This window comes from Dromiciops gliroides, chromosome 4 (genome assembly GCF_019393635.1).
Source record: "Dromiciops gliroides isolate mDroGli1 chromosome 4, mDroGli1.pri, whole genome shotgun sequence".
Lineage (NCBI taxonomy): Eukaryota > Metazoa > Chordata > Mammalia > Microbiotheria > Microbiotheriidae > Dromiciops > Dromiciops gliroides.
This window is the reverse complement of record NC_057864.1, coordinates 178,258,564-178,285,171: the sequence shown is the minus strand read 5'-3', so window position 1 is coordinate 178,285,171 and position 26,608 is coordinate 178,258,564. Positions and strand designations below refer to the sequence as shown.

Below are 26,608 nucleotides of genomic sequence, written 5' to 3'. Positions count from 1 at the left end.
CTTAACCCCAATTGCCTCACCAAAAAAAAAAAAAAAAAGGAAAGGCAAAAGACTTATTCCAGTTCTCAAAGCTAACAGACTACTAAGTGGCCTAAATTCCACAGAGCTCTAAATCTATAATCCTATTAACTGGCCTCCGGTGGGAAGTGCTGCCCGCCCCTACCCCCAAGGGTAGTACTTCGCAAACAGTAAGCGCTTAATAAATGCTCTATTCATTGCACGGCAATGGGCAAGTAGTCTAACCCCTTATTTTACAGATGAGAAAAATTGGGGCCCAGAGAGATAGTGACTTGACCAAGATCACTCCGTGTGTTTAACAAGATTTCCACGGCGCGGGTAGCGTTACACTAGAACAGGCTGTCTCTAGTGAAGGCTGTGAAATTGATTCGGAGGGCAATGCCTAGAGAAAAACAAATTCAGAATGTGGGAGCATTAAGAATGTTCCACGTTTGTTTTGTTTTCCCAAAGGCTGGGCAAAGCCGAAGCCGCAGGGCAGCCAGCGGGAAGCGTCCCGGGAAAAGCTGGATTGGGGTTGGAGGGAATGGGGAGGTGCTAGACGCTCTTATAGTCCACTGGGACTATAAGACCCAGGAGACACCGGGCGGAAGACCGCGAGATTGGTGTGGGCTTCCAGTCCAGGGTGCGTTCTCGCGGGCGCCCGCGCAAGGCACGCCGGGAAGCTGTTCGCGCCGCTGCCGCCATTTTGACTCGTCTCTTCTTCAGCGGCAGCCGCGGCCCCTGTTGCCAGAGAGCGGCGGGGAGCGAGGGACGGCGTCGGCATCGGCGTCGCTGGGGGGGTTTCTTCTCTGGATCCCGAGGCTGTGGAAGCAGCCGCCCGTTAAGAAGCATCATGATTTCGGCCTCGCAGTTGTTGGATGAGTTAATGGGCCGGGACAGGAACTTGGCCCCTGACGAGAAGCGCAGCAACGTGCGGTGGGACCATGAGAGCGTGAGTTCCGGGGCCTGGGGCTGGCTTGGGCCTGGACCTGGGGCGGGGCGGGGCGAGCCGAGTTCGGGGGGCGATGCGGGAAGGTGAGGGTCCGGAGGTGGGGTGGTTCGGTCCTGAGAGCTCGACCACCGCCGGAGGGAGGGGCTCGCCTCGGGGCTAGCTCCTTTGTAAATAATAACAATAATGATACTACGGAGGCCCGCGCGGGAAGGGAGAATGTTTCTATTTCCCAGCCTCGGGAGGCGCGGCTTCCTGTGGGGAAGTGGGGAGAATCAACATATCCCGCCCCTTCACCCCCACCCCCGTTTAGTTTCGGTGGAGCTGGGGTGTGTGTATGTGTTTGTCCGTCCTCCGAGCCCCGCAGCCAGAGCGGCCCCTCGCCTCTTACTACTACGCCTTGGTATTGCACCTCCGGGTATGCATTTCCGTGGCGTTGGGAGAGACCTGTCAGAGTGGCGGGGAGGGCATGTGTGCCAAGAAACTTCGGCAGCCGTGCGGAGAGGGCTGGAGCCAGGACACCCTCCGCAGCCCATCGCCCACTCTGATCGCGGCTAAAAAGGGCAGTCGGGAACTTTTTTCTTTTCCATTTTATTTCTTGCGGGGAAATCACGCCTAGAGTTTTTCCAAAGGTGGGATTTTATTATTTTTTTTTAATTAGCACTATCCAAAAGGAAAGACCTTGCCGCACAGGGTGGTCGTTTTTCCACAAACATTGTGACGTAATAGATAAGTGATTTAAGGGATTGCAGAACAAAGTGCTCTCTCTGTGAGGTCAGAAGTCAAGTGAGCATTTATTAAGCGCTTAATTACGCTCTGGGCACCGTGCTAAGACCATAAATAGTATTTTAAGATACTGTAAAATAGTTGTGTTTCTTGCTTAAAAATAATCATGAATCGTTTGTCGAGTGACGTTTTGAAGGTCATGCTTACTCACTAGAGTGAAGTGTCTTTTTTTAAGTAATTCATTTTGTGGGGAGTAATTCACTTACATCTACTTTAAAACTTGGGAAGTTTTCCTTCCAAAGGTGGTTTTGCCCAATAGGATTTCTTAACACTTAATTGGAACTTAATAGTGAGGAAGGGGGAAACTTGAAGTAACTACCTTGGGTTTGGCACTCCCTAACCTTTAGGCAGCCCTAGTTTTCGTTGTGACTTCGAGCACCAGTCTTCATTTTTTTCCCTTATCTCCACCCAGCTTGGTACTCACTCAGCCTAAACTGTAGTAGAGATGATAAAAGGATAAGCTAACTGTATTACAAGTTAATTGCAAACTTTCCGTTAGTGACTTTCTATGTATTTTAGAGCAGATACTAGAGGACTGGAGGGTTTACAGAAATGAAAAAAGTGGCAGACCCTGCTCTGAAGGAATTTACAGTCTAGTAGGCAAAACTTTACCATATACTTAGAAAAGGTGTAAAATACACTAAGGATGTAAAAAGCTCCTAGTTGTGGTTAGTCCGCTGATGACAAGCCCTTGGTTTTTCCACCTTATTCTTGTTTTTCCTGGAAACAGTACTTCCCTTGTATTATGACATGTTTAAGTTATTGTCTCAATGGTGCCCTTAGGAGAGAAAAGACAGTATCGTTATAAGAGTACAGTGACTTGCCCAATAAAACTTGTAAAATTGGTTACCTCAACTTTTGTTCTACCTGCATTGATTTGTAGCATGTAATAATTATTAGTAAGTGATATTTACATAGAGCTTCAAGGTTTACGAAGTGCTTACATCACAACTCTGAAGTAGGCTAGTATAAATATTAAACAACTCTCTTTTACCAGGTAAAAAAACTGAGGCTCAGAAGTTAAAGTGCCTTGCCAGTTTGTCACATAGCAATTGATAACTGTGAATGTTTATTAAGTGCTAAATAAGTACTGGGGAAGTTGTTGGAAAATGCTGTAGAATCTTAGTTTTCTGAGTCTTCAGATTCTGACAGTGTTCTTTCTGTACTTCAGAAATGCCTCCCATACTGCTTGTGATCCAAATCGGTCATGCTTGAAGGGCCTTCAAATTCATGAAGTTAAAAAATTATTGTTTCTTCGAATATATTTTTGTGTGTGGTAAGCAAGTGGAATTAGATAAGAATAAAAGCCATGTTCTGAGTGGGCCCTGCAGATCAAATTATAATGAAATAATGAATTCTCATGACATCATATCTAATTAATTTGCAGATTCCTATCTGACTAATATAATACTACTAATTCCTACCTGTGATTATCTAGCCTTCCCTGCTCTTAGAGCCAAACCTGAGGGTTTTGCGGCTTGATTTGTGTGTGTGTGTGTGTGTGTGTGTACACGTATGTGTGTGTATATAAACTTTAATATAGATATAATTCCTCTATTTAGTTTCATCTTTTCTTTCCCCTACCTCAGTTTCTCTCTCAGTAAGAAAAACCATTTGATTTATGGGTACCTTTGTTCGATTTCATTCAATTTAAAATTTCAGGTAACAAGCATTTATTTTCTTCCAACCTGAAAAGAAAAAGAAACAAACACATATGCATAGTTGAGTAAAAACCATTCCTTCATTGTCCATTTCCAAAAATGTTTTATTATTCATGTTAAATCTATCATCCCTCTGTTGGGAGGTAGGTGGTATATAATTCATTACCAGTCCCCATGAATGATCATTACTGCCTTTGTTTTTTATGTAAAGCTGGAAAATGGGAAGCAAATCACACAGTATCACAAAATTTTAGAATTGGAGATTCCTTAAGTAATCGACCCATACCTGTAACATCTGGTCAAATGGTCATTCAGCTTTTCCTTGAAGACTTCTCAACAACACCTTAAATTAAAATTTCCATTCATAGATTTAGAGTTGGAAGGGACTTCAAGGGTAATCTAGTCTGATTTTCTCTTGAACAAACTGAGGCCCAAAGAGATGGTTTGACTTGCCTAAGGTCATAGAAGGGTAGTTAAGTGGCAAAACCTGGATCTAACCCATGTCCAGTACATTATTCACTCTGACAATATTAACTATTAAGGGCATGAATGGGAACTATCCCATTTCCCTAGTCCTATATCCTGGCTTGGCCTGCGTCTTAAACTGTGCAGATATGGATTACTGTGTGCTTCATTTCTAATCAATACTCTCAGTGACTCCTGCCAATTCCTCTATGCCTACCTTCCTCTCCTTGTGTTGATGAACATCTCCCAAGCAAACTGCACTTTGGAGAACACTTCTTTTAAATGGAACTCTTTAAATCTTTTGGTAAACAGTAAATTAAGATATCTTTTGTGGTGCAAATTATCAACCTTGTAAATTATTTTTAGTGGTACTGTAGTATCAGTATTATGTATTGTAGCTGGATTTCTGAAAGGCTTATTACTTTGTTTTACTGTATCTTCGCACTACTAGAGCTGCTACACAGTGGGATTCCTGCTCTTTTTCTGCTTGCCTCTTGTAGATTGTTAGAACTATCACAATCTGGGGGAGCTGAGAGGTGGGAAATACTTTCTTCAATCTCCAGTGAAATAAAATTTTTGTAGCAATTTTCAGGGATCATTGATTCTAATTCCCCTTTTGTTATTTTTATTTGCTCAAAAACATTATTGATGGTTCTACATTAAGCATCCCTTGTGTTCCTAGTAACTGCTGTAACCATGGAAGTGAGTAATTGTAACAGCCCAGTATAAATACTTTTCAATGTGAACTATGTGGGAGGATTTCAGCAGCTTGACTTTTGCTGGCGGTATTTTAGGAAGGACCTTATGAGGATAAATAAGATTGTAAGGAACTAATGGTAACTTTATTTGAAGGGAATTTTATGGTGTAACAACTGAAAATATTGTGAAGTTCTGAAGTGAGGTTCAGTTAAACAAATTTGTTCAAAACTAGACAATAAATGTGTTTGGTTTTTCAAAATTTTGAACATTTTTTTGATTACTTATGAGTAAAGTTTGGTAACCTGGAGGTCCATTGTAGATTAAATCAAAGGAAGCTTAAATACTGATAGATACTACCAAAAGAATCTCATATGGTTATATCCTGCAGTATAAATCTTCACAGCTAGCTTCATAGCCAAGTATTCCAGTGCATATAGAGATAAAGAATAAAAATTTCCCATGAAAAAGTGAAGTTTACATGATGTGCAGTATTTGAGTATTAATTGACATGTAAGAAAAGCTAGTTACTATAAGATGATTTGTGGAAAGCAATTGTTTTAAAAATTATGGGGGGACAGCATTATCAGGCTATATAAACATTTGTTCAGAGAATTGAGTACAAATTATGTTTCTGTGTTGACATTCTGTAGTTGTTTACAAACTAGAAGTTGTTGTGTTGTGTTGTTTTGTTTCCTCCCTTTTAAGAATTGTAATGCTTCACTTAATACATTTGAAATTTGTGATTTTCTGAGAATTTAATTGGCAGGAGGACAGCATCCCTTCAAATGAACAGAAAATGTCTGGGGATGATTTTTTACTGTTTTGAATTATTAGTGTTGCTTTAATATTTATGAAAAGAAAACATTCTGAATTATCAGATCAATAGTTTCCTTAGTTTTAAAGGTTGTCTTTACTCCTCCAGCGTATTTCACCATCACTTAACAGTGGCATTTTATGTGCATGATAGGCAGCACATAATAATAAATGAATGAGAGGTAGAATAGTCTGTAAACTGTTTTGCTATTTCATTAGCAGCTATGTACAAAACTTCCATGATTTCAGTAAAATTTTGAGATTTCACTTAATGGTGATGTCCTACTTTAATAGGAATAGGAACTACTAGACATTTTGTACCTCTCTTATTTTAACTGCCTTCCCCTCCTCCAAAAAAAACCCAGCCAAAACTATGGAATTCTTGAGGGCCAGGAATCTTTTCCCATTTGTATCCCCAGTATTTTACTCTTCATAAGTCCATACTAAATATGTCAGCAGAATTGTTTTATTCTCTTTTGTGTGGTCTTTCAGCAACTAACAGTGGCTTGTAAGTTGTAAACACTCAAAATTTAAAGGATTTGGTTCTATAAGGGACCCTAGAGATTATCTAAGTCTAACCTTCATATTTCATAGACATTAGGAAACTGAGGTTCAGGGAGTTTAGTTGGCTTTGTAAGGGCCAAATTTAGTATGGGAGTTAATTGGGTGGCTCGAGGTAATATTGGGATGAGAAAGGAGATTAACAGCCTTTTTTCCACAAACACATCAGGTTTTATTAATGGGAACAAATCTATTACACAGGTGAAGTTAATAGAGCCAAGGACAATGAGAAAGGGGATAGAGAAAGGGAAAAATATGTCCCATTTCCCAGATAGTTAGAATCTAAATCTCTAGGATAAAAAGGCCCCGGGCACCCCAAACCTGCCTCCAGCCCAGCTAGCCCAAAGAGCTAGTCTAGCTTCAACAGCACAAACTCACCACCACTTGGAATCTGTAGTTCCAAGGAGAATCAGCTGTGCTGTGTCTCCTGGCCCTGTCCGAAGCTCAAAACATCCCAGCTTCTCTCCCTCCCCCCCAAAAAAAAACCCCAAGCACTCTCCTCCCGAAACCCCCTTCGAAACAGGGCCTCGAGCAAGCGCGAGCGCGTGCACACACCCCCCACCCCACCCCCAAGCTAATTGGCTGGTAGCTTTGATTGACTGAATGAACAGGTGGCTCTACAGCTGCAAGCTGGCCAGCTTCTGGGCGCTAATGTGGCATGGCTTTTAAGATTACATCATTTCAGTCTGACCAAAATGAAGCAAAGACATGGTAATGGAAACCCCAAATCACAATTCCTTACAGCTTAAATGCCTTATGTACAGAATGTCCCAAAAGGCTTAGTGTAGTTTTGTGTGTTTTTGGTGGGACAATGAGGGTTAAGTGACTTGCTCAGGGTCACACAGCTAGTAAGTGTCAAGTGTCTTGAGACTGGATTTGAACTCAGGTCCTCCTGAATCCAAGGCCAGTGCTTTTATCCACTGGGCCACCTATCTGCCTTTTGTGCAGCTTTAAGCTTAAAAAGTTGCGTTAACACATGTATAACTTATATTGAATTCATTCCTTCCTTCCTTCCTTCCTTCCTTCCTTCCTTCCTTCCTTCCTTCCTTCCTTCCTTCCTTCTTTCCTTCCTCCCTTCCTTCCTCCCTCCCTTCCTTCCTCAATTGGGATTAAGTGACTTGCCCAGGGTCACACAGCTAATAAGTGTTAAGTGTCTGAGGTCAAATTTGAACTCAGGTCTTCCTGACTGCAGGGCCAGTGCTCTATCCACTTCGACACCTAGCTACCCCGAATTGCTTGATTTCTTAGAAGGGGTGGGGAGGGAGGAAGAGAATTTGGAACACAAAGTTTTAAGAAATCAATGAAAATTTGTTTTTACATGTAACTTGGGGAAAATTCTAAACAAATAAATTTATTATTTAAAAAAAGTTGTATTAAGCCTTTTGGGATCTGTCTTAGCCCTCTTAAATTTGAGGACCGTACTTTTGATTCTAAGGACTCTGCCACTAGTCTCCGTTCAGGTATCCCTTATTTGTCCCCAGTTCTTTTTTTTTTTTTTTTTTTTGGGTGAGGCAATTGAGGTTAAGTGACTTGCCCAGGGTTACACAGCTAATAAGTGTCAAGTGTCTGAGGCTGGATTTGAACTCAGGTCCTCCTGAATCCAGGGCCAGTGCTCTATCTACTGCGCCACCTAGCTGCTCCCCCAGTTCTTTTCTAGTTGTCTTCTTGATTTAGAATGTAAGTTCCTTCTCTCTCTTTGGGGACAAAGAATTGGAAATTGAGGAGATGGCCATCAATTGGGGAATGGCTGAACAAGTTGTGGTAGATGAATGTAATGACATACGGTGCTATAAGAAATGATGAGCCACAGATTTCAGAAACACCTGGAAAGACTTAAGTGTACTGATGCTGAGTGAAGTGAGCAGAACCAGGAGAGCATTGTACACCTTAATTAGCAACACTGTGTGAAGACCAGCTGTGGTAGACTTAGCTCTTCTCAGCAATGCAATGATCCAAGACAATTCCAAAGCACTCATGATGGAAAATGCTCTCCACATCCAGAGAAAGAACTGTGGGATCTGAATGAAGATTGAACCATACGATTTTTACTTTTTGTGTTGTTATTTTTTTCTTTTTTGAGGTTTCCCCTTTTTTTTTTTTTTCTGATTTTTTCCCCCCCACAGCTTGGAAATATGTTGATGTGATTGTACATGTATAACCTGTATCAGATTGCTTTCTGTCTTGGGGAGGCAGGAGGGAAGAGAGGGACTGAGAAAAATTTGGAATTCAAAATCTTAAAAAATGAATGTTGAAAACTATCTTTACATTTAACTAGAAAAAAATAAGATTCTATTAAGATTTTTAAAATAGAAAGAAAAGGGGCAGCTAGGTGGCGCAGTGGATAGAGCACTGGCCCTGGAGTCAGGAGTACCTGAGTTCAAATCCCGCCTCAGACACTTAACACTTAGTAGCTGTGTGACCCTGAGCAAGTCACTTAACCCCAATTGCCTCAGTAAAAAAAGAAAGAAAAAAAGTAAGCTCCATGAGAGTAAGGAGGCAGTCAGTCTTTTTGCTTTTCTATTTCCAGAACTTAGTAATGCAGTGTTTGGCATGTTGTGAGAGCTTAATAAATGCTTGTTATCCTCTAAGCTAAGGAAGAACTTAAGTGAAGGAATTGTTTAGGAAACCTAGAAGAAACTTTTCTTTATAACATTAAGGGCAGTGTTGAAGAGAGGCTATCTCAGGAAATCAAGTGAAATTTTAACTTTAATGATTCATAATGCTTGTTTGCAGAAATTTCAGTAGGGCAAAAGACACGAGGTAATATTTACAAACTTGGCAAAGAAAAATAAGGAAATAGTTGAATTGAATAATTGAGGATTTTTAGAAACCAAATGATTGATTTTACTAGTGTCTTTGATTACCACAGTGGCAGTATTTGTGTGATCGTATCACCATAGGGCTTTGACTTATTTTCTTTTGTGATCTCTTTTTTTAGCTTTTCAAATTTCAGATGTTTCTTTCATATCCCCCAAATCCTCTGGAAAACTGATAAGACAACCTAATGAATAAGGTTTGAGAGAACAGAGTAAGAATACTAAAAGTGGTAACCTATAGAAATAAGTAGGTCTGAATTTTAGTCTAAATTTTTCCACTGACTGGCTGTTTGACTTTGGGAGGTTCCCAATCTTGTGTTGGTCTGGTGGCTCTGCCTTAAAATTGTAACTAAATAAATACTCAGAGACCTTCTAATAATTAGCAAAATATGGTTTATTTAATCACAAAGAAAGGATATTGCTATGATTCACTGGGACATAGTTCCTCTGCCTCAATTTGCCACCGTTTTCTCTTTTCAGTAAGCATGCATTTCTTAAATGCCTTTTATATTTTAGGAACGCTGCTAGGTGTTGGGGATACAAACCCCAAGAAAAATAACCCCTACTCACAAGAACTTTTAAAAATTTTAATTTTTTTCTCCAATTAGGGAGAGACTTGTAACATGTATCCTCAAACAAAACAAATCCATTAATTGTGGGGGGTGTGTATGTGGGTTCTTCTTCCTGCCCTCCTCCAATACAGATATTCTATATCTTGATCGTATCCTATGTCCTGTCACCTTTTTTGTCAATTAATGTTGATAGGGTTGCATCATGTGTCCTCTATATTCTGTTGTATAGTCCTAAAACTCTAAAACTACTTGATGAAAAACTGTCCTACTTCTATCACTAATCTTGAAAGGGTAAATGATAAATTAAATTCAACTTAAAAGACAGCCAAATACTGTGGAGTTGGAATCAGAGGATCTAGGTTTGAATCCTGATCCCTTATTCTCTGACCTTTAGCAAGTCACTTAACCTCTCTAAAGTGGAGTTAACTAGAAGGTCTCCAAAATTCCTTCTAGCTCTAACTCTGTAAATCTGGGATCTGAATTAGATTTGATGAATGACTGCAATGAGTAATAATACAAAAGCTGTCAAAACACCTTTTTCTTAAAAGTAGTATTTTAAAAGATGATGGTTGTATGTTAGCGTAGATGAACTTGAATTATAGAGTAAGAAGCAATTATCTTCATTCATCCTCATGTTCTTTCTCATCCTCCAAACTAGATCTCTAGAGGACAAGACTGGGAAGGAGCTAAGCACTCTTGTAAACCCTCTTTCTATCTCTTGCTCTGAGAACTGGAATCAAATTAAAACTAAAATTGCCTTTGGAAAGGGCATATAGATTAACTGCTTTCTTTTTCTACTGATCATCTTTTTGACTTTGCAAACTATAACTCCCTTTGCAGGGATGTGTTCCTTTTCTCCTTTAGGCTATTAGTTCCCTGAAAGAAAAGACCCTCTCAGTACTCTTTTTGTATTCCTGTACTTAGCACTTCACTTGGCACTTAGAGAGCAATTAATAGTGGGGTTTTTTTTATATGTATTGATTCTTCCCTCCCATCTTTAGGAGAAATGACCTTCCTTGCCAAGGTTAACCCCTTTAGCTGTATTCTTGATTGTTTTCCCTCACTTCCCAGTAATTTCATGGTCTTTCTGGACTCCTCAGTCATCCTCTTGGTACATCTTTACTGTCCAGTTACTTTCCCTTTGCTATCATGCTTGCGTACTTAAAGGTCTTGTTTCCAAAGTATATAAGGGACTGGGGCAGCTAGGTGGTGAAGTGGATAAAGCACCAGCCTTGGATTCAGGAGGACCCGAGTTCAAATCCGACCTTGGACACTTGACACTTACTCGCTGTGTGACCCTGGGCAAGTACTTAACCCCCATTCCCCAAGAAAGAAAGAAGCTTTGAATGTATATGCTCATTCATTGAATAAAAATCCATTAAGTAGGGGGCATCTAGGTGGCATAGTGGATAAAGCACTGGCCCTGGATTCAAGAGGACCAGAGTTCAAATCTGGCTTCAAACACTTGACACTTACTAGCTGTGTGACCTTGGGCAAGTCACTTAACCCTCATTGCCCCATCAACAAAACAAAACAAAAACAAAGTATATAAGGGACTGATTTAAATACTCAAGAATAAGAGCTATTCCCTAATTTATGAATGGATACAGGTACTTATCAGATTGACTATTGTGACAAAAAAGGAAAGTGATAAATGCTGGTGGGGGTATGGGTGGAGCTTTGTACTAGCCTAATTGTTTTCAAAGGCGCTTTGGAATTATGCCCCCAAAATTATTAAATGGTACATAATCTTTGACCCAATGATCCTACTACTAGGTCTGTACTCCCAAAGAAATCAAAGAAAGAAGAAAAGAAATATTTATAGCAGTTCTTTTTGTGGTAGCAAAGAATTGGAAACTGAGATGCCTGCCAATAAGAGAATGATTGAACAAGTTATACGAATGTATTAGAATACTATTATGTGGTAAAAAATGTTGAAGTGAATAGTTTCTAAAAAATCTAGAAAGACATGAATTGATGCAAAGCAAATTGAGTAGAACCAGAACAAATTACACAATGAGTCATCAGCTTTGAAAGACTTAATAACTGAACAACACAATGACCTGCCACAATTCCAAAGTATTCATTATGGAAACATACTATCCATCTTCAGCCTTTGCCCTTTCCATGTCTATATATTTGTAATGGGCTTTGTATGCCTTCTCTATGGGTGGGGTGGGGTGGGGCGGATTTGTAACTGAAAATAAAATAAAATTGAATTTTTAAAAAAGCCTGCTAATTTAGAGATCATCAATTACCTCTTAATCAACATGTTCAATGGTCTTTCCAAAAACTTCAACCTATTGTGATGGAATGAACCCAACAAGAATAAATATCAGTTGTTGGCTAACTAGATTTGACTCACCAGTTACTACTTCTGGATGGGAATATTAAAGAATACACATTTCTTGATTCCTTTATAAAGATTATATGCTAGGCCATAAAGGAAACATAAACAAATGTTAACTTAAATGGAAATGTCTTCAAGACCATTCTTTTTTCCTTTTATACTATTTCCCTTGGAGATCTTATTGTCTCCCATGGATTTAATTATCTTGTCTTTGTAGATGATGGAAGATATAATAAACATTCATTATGGATTACACCACAATATATTTAGATTTGGTGCTATGCCAATCAAATTATTGAGGGGCTTCTTTTTAGGGCTAGACAAAATAATCATTTGGCTAGAAGCTCAAAGGAAATGATGAGGAAAAATATAGTCAAGGGAAGCATAGCATTATTGGACATAAAACTGTATTTTATAAAGCAGCAGCCACCAAAACTCCTCATTACTACTTAAAAACCAGAAAAATAGATTTGGTGAATAGGGTAGACAAAACAAGAAATACCCAAGAGCATAAGCAGCCGAACTTTTTTGACTAGTACTGCTGGGATATCTGGATAGTTTAGCAAACATTGTGATTAGGTTATTATAATCTATCATACATTATAATCTATATAACAGTGAGTGCAAAATGGATATATGATTAGCTTCTCATCTGATTTTAGCTACACTGATTTTGTTTATGCAAAAGCATTTCAATTTTCCTATCAGAATTGACTTTTTTTTTTTTTTAGTGAGGTAATTGGGGTTAAGTGACTTGCCCAGGGTCACACAGCTAGTAAGTGTTATGTGTCTGAGGCCGGATTTCAGAATTGACTTTTTATCTTGGCCATCTTTATGGCTTGTTTGGTTTAGAAGCCCCTTCTTTCAAACATACTTGTATAAAGTACCTCCTTTTTTTCCACTATTTTATTTTAAAATTATTTAGGTCATGGATCCATTTGGAATGTATTATGGTATATAATGTAAGGCATTATCTAAATCTAATTTCTTCTTCTGGGTTTTTGTCATATAGAGAGTCTGCTTAGAGGTGCAGTGGATAGAGTGCCAGACTTGGAATCAGGAAGACTCAGAAATCCCAGGTGCAAGTCACTTAAACTGCTTGCCTCAGTTTCCTCCTGTACAATAGGGGCATAATAGCACCTCTCTCCTAGGGTTGTATCAAATAAGATAATTATAAAGCACTTAGCAAAGTACCTGGTACATAGTTAAGTGCTATATAAATGTTAGCTCTCAGAGCTGTCATCATCGTCGTCGTCATGTTAGTTGCTGTTCTTGGCTTTATTAAACCTAGATAACTATGTTCAATTGGCATCTTGATCTCCCTTTTTTTTTTTTTTTAAACTAGCTCTAACCTCTCCAGATTTCCATTCTTATACCACCAACTGCCTGTTGGGCATCTAGACATCGAAAATTTAACATGTCCAAAATGGAATTTCATATTCTTCCTAAACCCTTCCCCCTTATGAATTCCTCCCGTTACCCAGACTCTTAATGCAGACTCTTAATCCAGATGTCATCTTTGACTCCTCACTCTTGCTCATCCCCCATATCCAGTCCATTGACAAATCTTGTTGATTCTACTTTCATAACATCTTGCACACACAGCCCCTTTTCTTCTCCGACCTTGCTACCAACTTGGTTCATGCCCATATAACCTCATACCTTGACACTTGCAGTACTCTGCTGATTGGTTTCCACCCATCTGTCCATCCTTCACCTTATTATCAAATAAGCCTTCCTAAAGGCCAGGCGTCTGACCATGGCACCACCACCACTACTACCACCCCCATTCAATAAATGCCAGTGGTTCCTTATTGCCTCCAAGATCAAGTATAAAATACTCTATTTGTCATTTAAAACCTTTCATAACTTGGCCTTTCCCTAAATCTTTTTTTGATTTCTTTTTAATTTTTTTTTGGCAAGGCGGTCAGGATTCAGTGGCTATCCCAGGGTCACACAGCTAGTAAATGTCCATGATGAGATTTGAACTCAGGTCTTCCTGACTTCAGGGCTGGTTCTCTATCCATTGTGCCACTTAGCTGCCTACATCTTCTTAATCCTTAACTACCCCAACGTACTCTATTCCAGTGACCCTGGCCGCCTCCTTTCTGTTTCTCACACAAGACATTCCATCTCCATACTCTATGCATTTTCACTGGCTGTTCTCTTGTCTCCCCTGTTAGATTGAGTTCTTTGAGAGCAGAGACTGTCTTTTACTTTTTTTTGTATCCCCAGCATTTAGCATGGAGCCTGGTAAATAGTAGGTCTTTAGGTGTGTTGACTTAGAGAAGGTGGCTAGGGATTCAGTGTAAGGAAGGGAGCTGCTGCCTAGGTGCCCCTGACTGAATCACAGGGATTCTAAGTGGATGATAGTTTTAGGGCTGGAAGGGACCACAGAAGCTGTCAAAGTTCAGTCTTATTTTACTGATGAGAGAGAACAGGTGAAGTCACTTGTTCAGGGGCACACAGAAACTGAGGCAGGATTTGAACTGAGGTGTCCTGACTTCAAGGCTCTGTCCACTATACCACATCTGTAAGCAGTAGGTTGTCATAACATTAGCAAAGGTAAAGTTGACTTTATTGTAATGGGACTCTAATGTACAAGTGATACTAGAGAGTAAATGAGGGACATAAAATAATGGAAATAGTTTGAAAAAGGATTCGGATATACAGAGGGAAATAAATGATAGATCCATTTCTACATTGACTTTTATGATAATTATGCTAAAGAGATTCAAGATAGAAAGTTAAAACAATTTAAAGAATGACAGCAATTTAATTTGTTTTTGTTGCAGGATATTAGAAATAGGCAATGATGGACACTCGTTTCTGGTTTAATCTTAAAAAATAGAAAAAGATGTTTAACTTGGAAATTATACACATTCTATACTTTTGTGGGCATGTTGAATTCTTTAAATGACAGTGAAAAATGAAAGCTCAAGGAAATGATTTATTTCTGGAGGTTGGATTTTAAAAATATGTACCTACTTTTTGAAGACTTCTGAAATTTCATAATGATTGACTTAATAAAATATTGCAAAGGTAAATTATAACTCCCTCCCACCCACACACATATCACGTAGGGATATAAATTAGATGATAAAATAAAACTATCTCCCCTAGTTTTCTTTTTAAGTATGGATATGATCATCTGTACTCAGTAAACTGATAGTTTACTGAGCAGTAGTTTAGTAGTCCATGGGAAAGTTAATGCATTTTAATCTAGTTGGTTTATCAGATCCCTTCTAGCTGTAGGTCTATGACCTTGAAAACCTTTCTTGAAAAAACAATTTGCTATTAACTAGCATTGAATGCTTATTTATTTGTTTATTTTGGTTGGGCAATGAGGGTTAAGTGACTTGCCCAGGGTCACACACAGCTAGTAAGTGCCAAGTGTCTGAGGTCGGATTTGAACTCAGGTCCTCCTGAATCCAGGGCTGGTGCTTTATCTACTTTACCACCTAGCTGCCCCCTACTAGCATTGAATGTTAAAGAAGCCAGTTATGAATATACTTGGATAGCCTCATTAAAAGCATTCTTGCCTCAAGGAGAGGTTTATAAAATATCTGTGTATTTGAAAGTAACTGATTTATCTATGGTGTTGCTAATTATTAGAAGCGAATGAATAAAGTATCAAAATTATTACTTTGCAGTAAGTAGATTCCCATAATACAGTAAATAGTAACACGATATCTTAGTCAGTCTTAGAACATCAAAATAAAAATGGAACCTTTTAAAGCATAAAGTAACTTTTCTTTTTTTCTCTTTGTTAGGTTTGTAAATATTACCTCTGTGGTTTTTGTCCTGCTGAATTGTTTACAAATACTCGTTCAGACTTAGGTAAGTAAAAGGTTTTTTTTTTTTTTAATTGCTTGTAATTAACTGTAATTTAATTCCTAGGTAGAGGTTTTTAAAATGCTTTCCTTTATAATACTATAAAGAAAGACTACTTCTGGGTTTGCCAGTGATTTAAGTAATCTGTTTTTTCTTTCGTTTACTAGTAGGTTGGTCTACTACTTTAGTTTTTGAGTTCTCTTAAAAATATAAGTAATGTAACCTCCCTAAACCTTATTTGTAAAAGAGTAATAATAGAAATAGAAGGGATATTGGACTAGGTGATCAGCACTGTTCCTTCTAGCTCTGAATCCTCTGATCCTATAAAGAATGTCAGATATTTAGACCAGTTTTTTTTTTCTCTGAGGTTGGCACCAAAGGATATTATTTGGAAGAGCTTTATAGGTACCCTTCAGAACACTGAAATATTATTGCTATCCCTTGAATTTCCATGGATCTATTATTAGAACCAATTGAAGAGCAAACATAATTTCATTTCTATGTAGTAATGAACAAAATGGTTATTTAGGATATGTTTAACCCTTTTTGTTGGTTGGAAAAAGTTATTTGCTGATAGTTATGTTTTTTATTCTTTTATTCCTAGGTCCATGTGAAAAAATTCATGATGAAAACCTTCGGAAACAGTGAGTTGCTGATGCTTTTGTAGCTTTTTTTTTTCGTTTTCTTCTTTTTCCTTAAATTTAAAAGGGTAAGATTCAGGGGACGTTTAAGTTTGCTGAAGAAGAATGAACATAGCACTCTTCTAAATCCTTGCCTGGGAGTGATGGTAGTCATCCCCTTTTTTATCTTTTTATGCACAGCTTTCGGAGATGGTTGCCTTATTAGATAGGGAGTGGTAGACTGATGATTGGGCCATGGCAGTTTAATTCTCGTTTTATGGTAGTATATACCTCAATTCGAAAGAAACCTTAACTATTCTGAGGCTAACAAATAAAAGTAATCAGAGTTACTGTATAAGATACCGTGATGGCTTTCAACATAATATAATACAGACTGATTTCAGTATAAGAAGGTATATACATTTTTGTATTTTGTTTTTCATTTTGTCAGGTATGAGAAGAGCTCTCGTTTTATGAAAGTTGGTTATGAAAGAGATTTCCTGCGATATTTACAGAGCTTACTTGCAGAAGTAGAGCGCAGAATTCGACGAGGCCATGCTCGTTTGGCACTATCTCAAAACCAGCAGTCATCTGGGGTAAGTTTTGAAATTGAGAGATTTCTTGGTACTGGAACCTTCAATCTGCACCTTCCTAACAATACAGTATCATTTTTCTTTCTTTACTTGCAGGATGATATAAGATTTGAAAGCAGGTGCTTTCTTATTACTTTCTTATGCTATGAAGCATCAGTGAGGCAGCATGGTGTAATAAAGTTACCTAGCCTTGTAGTCAGGAAAATCTAGGTTGAAATCCTGCTTCTGATACATACCAATTTGCAAGACTAAATGGGCAAATCATTTAATAATGCTCAAGGCCCATGGCAACTTCCTAAGGTTGCTGTAGCTGAGGTGTAGTGCTATTAAGCATAATATCAAATTTACTGCCAGAAGGGAATCAAAGAAATGTAATACTCTTACAGTATTGAAATCTGAAGAAAAATTTATTTTGCTAATTACTTCTTGTTAAAGATTTTAATTGGAAAACATTAGTCCAATGAGGTGTCAGAGTATAAATGTTTGCCTTTTTTTCTCTTCATGAGTTATTGGTTTGTATTATTTTCTTCATCAGGCAGCTGGACCTACTGGCAAAAATGAAGAGAAGATTCAAGTTCTAACTGACAAAATTGATGTACTTCTGCAACAGGTAAGAATTATAGACATAATACCAGAAAAAGTTGAAGTTGTTTGTTTGGAACTGTCTTAACTGGTTCTGGTTTTATTAGATTGAAGAATTGGGTTCCGAAGGAAAGGTAGAAGAGGCCCAAGGAATGATGAAACTTGTTGAACAGTTAAAAGAAGAGAGAGAATTGCTTAGATCCACAACGTCAGTGAGTACCAGTTTCATTCTGTTATCCATTGTATTTGTGTGATCTTTTAAGAGGGAATTGATTGGCCTAATAATACCTTATAGAATTTCTCCTCGGTCCCCAAAAGTTTATAAGTATTCATTTATTTTTAATGCTTCAAAACATCTATCATTTCATTGGTGATGGATAATTCTCCACTAATTGATATATAACCCCTCTATATCATGAGTTGTTTTAGCCAGAAATATTCATTACCTGATGACCAACCATATGATTATGAGTCTTTCTAAACTTAGACTAATCTATGAAAACTAGATATAGTCTTAAAGGCTTTATGGAGAACCAGCTTGAATTTCTGTCTCAGCGGTGCATAGTGTTGAAATAAGGGTCACCTCTATGGCAGAGGCTGTAGAGTAGAGCTTTATAGGAGGGTTTATATAATTTTCCATTTAATCACACATTGTTTTCATAAGTTGATAATAACATTACTCAGCAGGTGTTTTTACATAGTGAAATGAAAGTACTTTAACAATATCTTCCCTTTCAACTCTAAGTGGGAAATGTCCAAATTTTACATGTTGACCAAACATTAATTGATTTCCTAGTTCTCAGTTTGCATTGTTTGGCTAATTTATGCATAATAAATGTGCCATGTACCAAATATCATGTGCTATGGTATTTGAAGGGATAATGTACAAATTATCCTTTAATCCATTACAACAACATGTTTCCTCAAGCTTAAATTTAGTCTTGTTGAAAAACGTGTTGTTGGTGAGAGGGACTTTTTTTAGATCAGGGTTCCCTAACCATTAGATTTCAAATCCTTTCCTGCTTGATTTCCAAGTCGGCATTTCCATGCCCCCCACTGAGGTTTGCCAGGATTCCAGCTCTGCTCAAAGACTTTACTGTCAACACATCCCCTGAGGCGCCCACCTCTACCACCCCAAATCTCAAGGCTTCAGGGAAATTAAAAGTAGCACCTCATTAAAAGGTTGGTGTCCCTTGTTCTGGAGGTTAGATCTTGTTCCATGCTTGTCTTTAGTTGGGGTGTGGGGGGAATGTTGTTATAACTGACTTCTTGTTTCAGACTATTGAGAGTTTCGCAGCTCAAGAAAAACAGATGGAAGTTTGTGAAGTATGTGGAGCCTTTTTAATAGTGGGAGATGCTCAGTCCCGAGTAGATGATCACTTGATGGGAAAACAACACATGGGCTATGCCAAAATTAAAGCCACTGTAGAAGAATTAAAAGTAAGTATTATCTTAATGGACCAGGAGAGACAATATACATAATCTAAATAGGTAGAAAAATTACCTAAAACTTAAAAGGTGGTTGGGATCAGGAAAGGCTGTGTAGAAATGATATTTGAGTTATATCAGTTGCTTTCTCAAGCTTTCCAAATCAGACAGAGATTCTGCTAGGCAAAGTGGAGGAAGGAAGGAATTCTAGGAGGGAAGATGGCTAATAAGCCATGAAGGTGAGAGACAAAAGTGCTATGTGTGAAGGACAGTTTGGCTGGGCTGTGGGGTGTGGGAAGAAAAGGAAAGTAGTGTTTATTGAGGCTGAAAGGGCTGTTAAATCCAAGTAGAGGAGTTTATATTTGAGACTAGAGACAGTATAAAGTCATGAATTATTATGGGTAATGAATGTGGAAAAGAGACTAAGATAAAGTGGTTGGACAGGTAGGAAGAAAACCAGGAGAAAGTAATGTTATGAAAACTGAGGGAAGAGATTATTTAGGAGGGAAAATAGTAGTTTATATATAGTATCATTTGCTAGAGAAAAGCTTCTTAAACTGTGGGCTCCAACCCCATATGGGGTCCCGTAACTGAATGTGGGGGTAGTGAATTTGGTAGTAAATGTTTAATTTGTTTACCTATTTTATATACCTGTGTACCGTAAAAATTTCTCAGGCAAAGAGGGGTGTCGTGGAAAAAGTTTAAGAATCCCTGTGCTAGAGAGATAGCAAGAAGAATGATAACTGAGAAGACCATTAGGTCACTGGTAACTTTGGAGAGAACAGTTTCAGTGAATGATGGTATCAGAAGCCCAGTTGCCAAGGGCACAGGAGTGAGAGAAAAGAAAGGAAATGGAGGCAATGAAAATAGCCTTTTCTTGTAGTTTGTAAATGAAAAGAGGAGTGATACAGTGTGATAGCATGAGGATATAGTCAGGTTTAGTGGAGTTTTTAATGGATGGGGGGGAATCCTCAAGCTTTGAGGTTAGTAAGGAAGGAACTAATAGAGTTTAAAGGCTAGAGGGAGATGGGATGATTGAGGGATGAGGTCTAGGTTACTTGTAAAGAAAGAGGCTGGCCATGGCAAAGGATATTGGAGCTGGAAGGGACCTTAGAAGTCGTTGAAATATCCAAGCCCTTCATTTTGCATTTAGGAGGGGATTTGCCCAGGGTCACATAGCTAGCTAGCAAGTGTCTGAAATGAGATTCAAAACTTGTCATTGTCCTGACTCAGAGTCCAGTGATGCTATTAGAGACTGGACCAAAGAAGGAGAAAATGAGAGATAAATCCAGGGGACTTTTGAGATGAAGGGAAGGGGGGAGAACAAGGTGCTTATAGGACATGCCCTCACCTTTCTCAGTAAAATAAGAGGGAAAGTCCCTTGAGGGGAGGGAGAAGTAGGAAGCTTGAGAAAGAAGAGCTTTTTGAAGGAATAGGAAACCAGTTTGAGAAGCATAAAATGATTTTTTAAACTTATTTTAATTTAATATTTCATTTTCCCCCAATTACCCATAAAAACAGTTTAACATTCATTTAAGCTTTGAGTTCCAGATTCTCTCCTCCCCCCCCCCCCCTTGAGAAGACAAGCAATTTGATAATGGTTATACATATAGTCATGCAAAAGTTGCCATATTAGTCATGTGAAAGAAAACAAAAAACTTCAAGAAAAATAAAGTTTAAAATATTAGCATAAAAGAATTTCTTACTGAAATGAGGATCTACTTTAAGCGGATAATAAATTTCTATTGGACTTAGATAATTTGGTTTCTTGGCTTCCTCCAGGTACATTTAGCTGAACATGAATAGAAAGGGAAGAAGAGATATATGATTCAAAGAGAATCATACTGGTTTGGAGAAGAGTAGTAATATGATATAGGAGTCAGAGTAGAGGACATTATGGAGTTGAATTACTCAGCTGAACTTGAGATGGAAAGAATTGAAGTTAGGGGTAACAGGCTGAGGAAAAATGTGAGGGTTAGAGAGATTTGAGGGTGAATGGGTTTAGAAGGGGTGAGGCATAAGGATTGATGAAATTATGGGAAATTATGGTCAGATTTCATATAAGGGAAGTAGAAATACTCGTGGGTGCTGATTCAGTTTTCAGGGTGTTATCACTGTGGGTGTCAGAAGTAGAGTGAAAAGGAGTAGGGTATGGGATTTGAGGAACCAGGAAGTTAGGGTGTTTGAAGTTGCATCAAAGTGAATGTTAAGACTGACATGATAAGCAGAATGTGAGAAAGAAGAAGACAGCCAAATGCTTGAACTTCTTGAGAAAGGAAGGAAAATGATTTGAGGGCTATTTAACAATAGTGTGAAAACTTAATAGAATCAACTTCAAAGAAGAAGCTAAAGAATTGTGACAAAAGGAGTCTTTAAAAGTGGCAGTGAGGAGCAAGGAATGTTCAGACTTCCCCCTCGGACTAGTGTTTCAGGAGGTGAGGGAGAAGATAGCAACCAGTGTTGAGAGGTTGGCCAGGGATGTGGTGTCAAAAGAAAGAAGCCCAGGGCTCTGTGAATACAAGTATAGATAGGAGAAGTATGAGAGGAAGTGTTTCAGAATGAAGGAAAAGTTGGCTTATTATGGAAGGGATGTGCAGAAATGATGTGAAACATAAGGTGGGATGGGGAAAGTTGAGAGGGGAGCTTGGGATACTGGACCCTTGCTGCTTACTCTTCAGGGAGCAAGACTATAGAGAATCATTAAATTGGCCAAAGAGAATTTATTTTATTGGCTTGTAAGTGGCTAAGCATCAATTATTTAAAGGTGGCTAATAGAGGGGTTTTTTTGGGTTTTTTTTGGTTTTTTTGGTTTTTTTTTTGCGGGGCAATGGGGGTTAAGTAACTTGCCCAGGGTCACACAGCTAGTAAGTGTTAAGTGTCTGAGGCTGGATTTGAACTCAGGTACTCCTGAATCCAGGGCCAGCGCTTTAACCACTGCGCCATCTAGCTGCCCCCACTAATAGAGTTTTATTGATCATTTGTGGGGGAGGGGAGTGTGGAAGCAATTATTGAAGTATGTTGGTGTGTTTTTCCTTGGGAAATTAGTTTAATTAGGCTGGCAAAATCAAAAGCATGTGTCATAGGATTCAGAACTCAGAGACTTGTTAACTCCAGCTTCCCCTCTTTCTAGTTATAGATGGTTTTAACTTTCAGTCTTCTAAGCTGTGAGAGAAACAATTCTAAAAGTCTTATAATAAACCATCCAGTAAATATGGAATGGGACAAACGATTTATAATTTGTTTGGACCAATATAAAGTATTTTTTAAACTCTAAAATAATTTTTAAGAGTAAAGTTTAAATCTTAATCTTTCTTGCTTAGGAAAAGTTAAGAAAAAGGACTGAAGAACCCGAACGTGATGATCGTTTAAAAAAAGAAAAGCAAGAACGAGAAGAGAGAGAAAAGGAAAGGGAACGAGAAAGGGAAGAGAGAGAGAGAAAGAGACGAAGAGAAGAGGAAGAAAGGGAAAAGGAGAGGGTTCGTGACAGAGAAAGACGCAAGAGGAGTCGTTCACGAAGTAGGCACTCAAGCCGGACCTCTGACAGAAGATGCAGTAGGTCCCGGGACCACAAAAGATCAAGAAGTAGAGAAAGAAGGCGGAGCAGGTATGTCCACTCTGTTAACTGTAAGCTGCCCACAAGTAGGAGCTTGGATTTGTTGCTTTAGAACTGTAGAAGAAGATGATACAAAGTACTTCACATATTTTCTCTTACTCTTCCAAACAGTTCTTTGAAGTTAAGTAAGACAAGTTTGTCTTATCCCCAGTTTTAGAATGAAGCTGATTCAGAGAGCACTATAGTGGCTTACTGTTAGTTGGTAAGGTTGGGCATCAAGTTGTTCCTCCAATTCTGAATTCACTTTTAAGATTTAAAATTTTAAGGATCATTAAATGCTGAAGTTGATTTCGAGAGAAAGATTACTTGCTCTTCAACAGAATAGTCTTCATTGCAAATCTTTAATCAGATCAGTTTACAATCAGACTAGATACAGTTTTTAAAAGGAAAGCGGAAAATGGTCTTTGGGGTCCCTTTCCAGCACTGTTGTTTTATCAAGATATTTAAGCATTGAGTGTTAGAAACCAACCAGGATGTGGCTTGTTATTTTTCAGTTATGTTACATATGGTTGCCAAATGAGCTATATTTCTTTCACTTTCTATTGTACATAATTTAAAAAATGTGTTTATTTTCTTGTCCTTTTTGAGAACATAATGATGATCAAAACTCTTACCTCAGTGCTGTTTTGTGTATTCTGAGAATATTCAAGGGTGGATGTTTTAGAACAAACCAAATAATGAATTTTAAAAGTGTAACATAATTAAAACCAGAGCTTCTTTTTTTTTTGTTTTGTTTAGTGAGGCAATTGGGGTTAAGTGACTTGCCCAGGGTCACACAGCTAGTAAGTGTTAAGTGACTGAAGCCGGATTTGAACTCAGGTACTCCTGACTCCAGGGCCGGTGCTTTATCCACTGAGCCACCTAGCTGCCCCAAAGCCAGAGCTTCTTAACCTTTTTTGTGTCATGAACAACTTGGGCAGTCTGGTAAATCCTATGGATCTCTTCTAAGAATAATGTTTTAAAATAACTGAAGAAAGTGTTAAATTTCAGATAGAGGTTAGTGAAAATAGAGATGTCATTTTTTCCCCCATTCTGCTTCAGACCTTCTGAAATTTAACCATGGACCCCAGGTCAATAACTCTTTTCTCTTAGGGGAAAAAAGCCTTATCTTTGTGTTGTTTAAAAATCCAAATTTGGGTTCTAATCTGCTGCCCTCCAGTTTTGGGGAGAAACTGGCTAAAATCACTGATAAATTCAGCAAGAGTTTAGGCTTTTAAGGGTTTATTAAAAGATACATTATAAGATAGTAAAGAGAAAGATTGAGAACAGATTCCTTATAGCATGGAAATCCTAGCTTTCCTAGTAGCCCATGTGAAGTCCTGCTACCAAGCCAATGTCTCAAACCCAAAGAACAAGCTCTTGTCCGCCAACCTCCACTTCCTACTTCCTGTCGTCCTCCCCAAAATGGGAGGTTCTTCAAGTTGATTCGTCGAGAGCTGTCTCCCGTTGATGTCAGTCCATAGCCTCTGAGAACACACTCTCCTCAGGGTTGGCTACATGTGGTCTCAATTTAATCAAGCTTAACTAGGTTTAATTTCTGAGAACAACACCCTACTCAGGGCCTTCCAGGTGTGATCCCTATTTAATCGTCACAAATAGGTACTTAGTCTCTCAGTCTCACCCAATTCAGTCAATTTCAAATCAGACTTCAGGTGGGAGCTTCTGGGTGTCTGCCAAGTCCCATTATTTTGTCATCTTTCAGTAATCCACACTTTGATGTAAATGATAAAAATGTACTGCTAGGCAAATAAATTTAGGCAATTTCCTTTTAAGTATGTTTTGCCTTTCCTCGTTAATCATCAAGTTTTCTTTCTGTCTTTTAAAGATTTTTGACTGTAACAATGACTAAAATTTCATTTTGTTTTCAATAATTAAGGAGTAGAGATCGACGGAGAAGCAGAAGCCATGAGAGATCAGAAAGAAAACATAGATCTCGGAGTCGAGACCGAAGAAGATCAAAAAGTCGAGATCGGAAATCATATAAGCATAGAAGCAAAAGTCGGGACAGAGAGCAAGATAGGAAATCTAAGGAAAAAGGTTGGTTTTTTAGAGAATTTGATGAGATTATTCTCCAACCCCATCCCCCCCCCAAATCCCAATCTACTTTCCTGGAAACACCAGTGGAATATAAAGCTAAATTCCTTTTCAGGCAGCAACAGAATGAGCTTGTCATTTATTTCTCTTTCACAATTTGAACGTAGAAGTGTCCATTAACTTTGTTAATTCCCTTCAAATAGCACCTATCAGTGGCACACCTTGAAATTGGGTATTTTGAAGAATTTAAGTGGATTCTAATTGCACAGCCCTCCTTTGGTTATTGGTAACAATAGTAATTTAACTGGACAATAATGGCAGTTTATTAGTTAGATGTTATGCTTTAATGGAGGTCAATTACCATTTTGGTACTGTCCTTTTTATTTAGTAATTATATTCTAACTCCTAAAACAACCTTCAGATAAAACAACTCCATTTTTCTTTTGTTGAACAAATATTCCCCCTTTTCTCCTTTTTCTATTATCTCTCCACCCTTTGTTTTGTGCTTTTCCTAGCATTCTTAAACATCTCTTTTATACTTGTACCAAATGTCTTCCCAAGAACATCTCTTAACTTTTTAACTTTCTTAGCTTTTCTGTAGATCATTTCTTTTCATCATCAAGGCACCCTTTCTACTTTTGCCTTTTTTCCTTCACATTCCATTAGATCTAGGCTTCCTTCTCTTTGTACTGACCAAGCTGTTAAAGTCTCTGTCTCCTAAAAATGTATATGTTTTCTTATCTTGTATGGTTTGTAAGTGATGTAAAAGAAGAAAAGCCTAATCCTGGTTTTTGTAGCCTTGTGTGGTTGTTACTTACTTTCTGCTTGATTTGTGTCCCTATGTGAAGATCAGTAGGTTTAGTGTGTGCGTTTGTTTTAAAGTACATGTACTAGTACTTTTAAATTTTTTTCCCAGCATGGAAATAAACTAGTAATGTGCTATTATTTTGGATTCCTATTCTTAGTTAATTTCTTAATTTTTTGATGAATATAAAGAGGACAACCAGAAGAAACTTTCTAAGATATGTGTTTTTATGACTGTGTCCTCTCCTATGTATATCTGGCATTTTCACAACCTGAATGAAGGTTTATAGTATTCTGAGCTTCACCCTTAATCAAAAGAATAAGAAATGTGGAAGATATTTTTATTTCTATCTCTTAACCACACAACTGTTGTCAAGCCCTCATCTTTTTTGGTGACTACTACCTGGGTGGCGAATTTCTGGGTTCAGAAGGCAATTGATGTCAAATGTAGCTACATATTGTATCAATTAGGAAAAAAACAACAACCCGCCTAGTCTTCATTTGTAAGACTTTGAGGATAGTATGTTTTATTGGCAAAAAGATCAACTCTCAAGATCCAAATAGTATTGACGATAAATAGAGATCAAACTAGTGATTTCTTGGAACTCTGCTTCATTGTTTTTTTTTTTTAATTATAAAAGTAGTTTATTATTTTCCAGTTACATGTAGAGTAGTTTTCAACATTTGTTTTTATAAGATTTCTAGTTTCAAATTTTTCTCCCTCCCCAAGACAGCAAGTAATCTGATATAGGTTATATGTGTACAATCACATTAAACAAATTTCTGCATTAGTCTTGCTATGAAAGAAGAATCAGAGCAAAAAGGAAAAACCTCAAAAAAGAAACAGTACCAAAACCAAAAGAAATTGTATGGTTCAATCTGCATCCATATTCTACAGTTTTTTGGTTTTTGTTTTTTTTCCTGGATTTGGAGAGTATTTTCCATCATGAGTCCTTTGGAATTATCTTGGACCATTGTATTGCTGAGAATAATCAAGTCTATTACAGTTCATCAACACATAATGTTGATGATACTGTATACAGTGTTCTCCTCGTTCTGCTCATCTCACTCATCATCAGTTTATGCAAGTCCTTCCAGGTTTCTCTGAAATCCACCTGCTCATCGTTTCTTACATCTGCCTCAGTGTTTTTGAAAGATCCTTTTCCGTGCCAATATTATCGGGAGTCCAGACTAAGATCACTAGTTTATCCATTAGTTCTAATAGCACTTAATTCATTTGTGCCCTTTGTAGCCGTTGATTCATTTTCCATTATTAAATGTAGTTTTTTGTCTTAACCAGCTAAGATCATATTAGAGTAGTAATTTGTATGTGGTATGACTAAAAATACATCAGAAATTTTGATAAGATTACAAGGAAAAGGGGCAGCTAGGTGGCTCAGTGGATAAAGCACCGGCCCTGGATTCAGGAGG

General features: G+C 38.1%; 1 protein-coding gene across 10 annotated transcripts in view; it reads left to right on the top strand.

The window, feature by feature from the left end:
• The first annotated feature begins 698 nt into the window (after positions 1–698).
• Positions 699–26,608, top strand: part of LUC7L3 (LUC7 like 3 pre-mRNA splicing factor) — a 72,456-nt gene continuing 46,546 nt past the window's right edge. For 8 of the 10 annotated variants that reach the window (XR_006356289.1, XR_006356288.1, XR_006356291.1 and 5 more), the window contains exons 1-9: positions 699–949; positions 15,443–15,509; positions 16,108–16,147; positions 16,575–16,719; positions 17,252–17,326; positions 17,406–17,510; positions 18,577–18,738; positions 22,047–22,330; positions 24,216–24,376. Coding sequence is in view for 6 of the 10 variants with exons in the window: in XM_044001096.1 (XP_043857031.1) it covers positions 851–949; positions 15,443–15,509; positions 16,108–16,147; positions 16,575–16,719; positions 17,252–17,326; positions 17,406–17,510; positions 18,577–18,738; positions 22,047–22,330; positions 24,216–24,376 (1,138 nt within the window). In the remaining 4 variants the exon portion in view is untranslated. The remainder of the gene's footprint in view (positions 950–15,442; positions 15,510–16,107; positions 16,148–16,574; positions 16,720–17,251; positions 17,327–17,405; positions 17,511–18,576; positions 18,739–22,046; positions 22,331–24,215; positions 24,377–26,608) is intronic. The other 2 variants (XM_044001097.1, XM_044001098.1) reach the window with 1 other exon arrangement.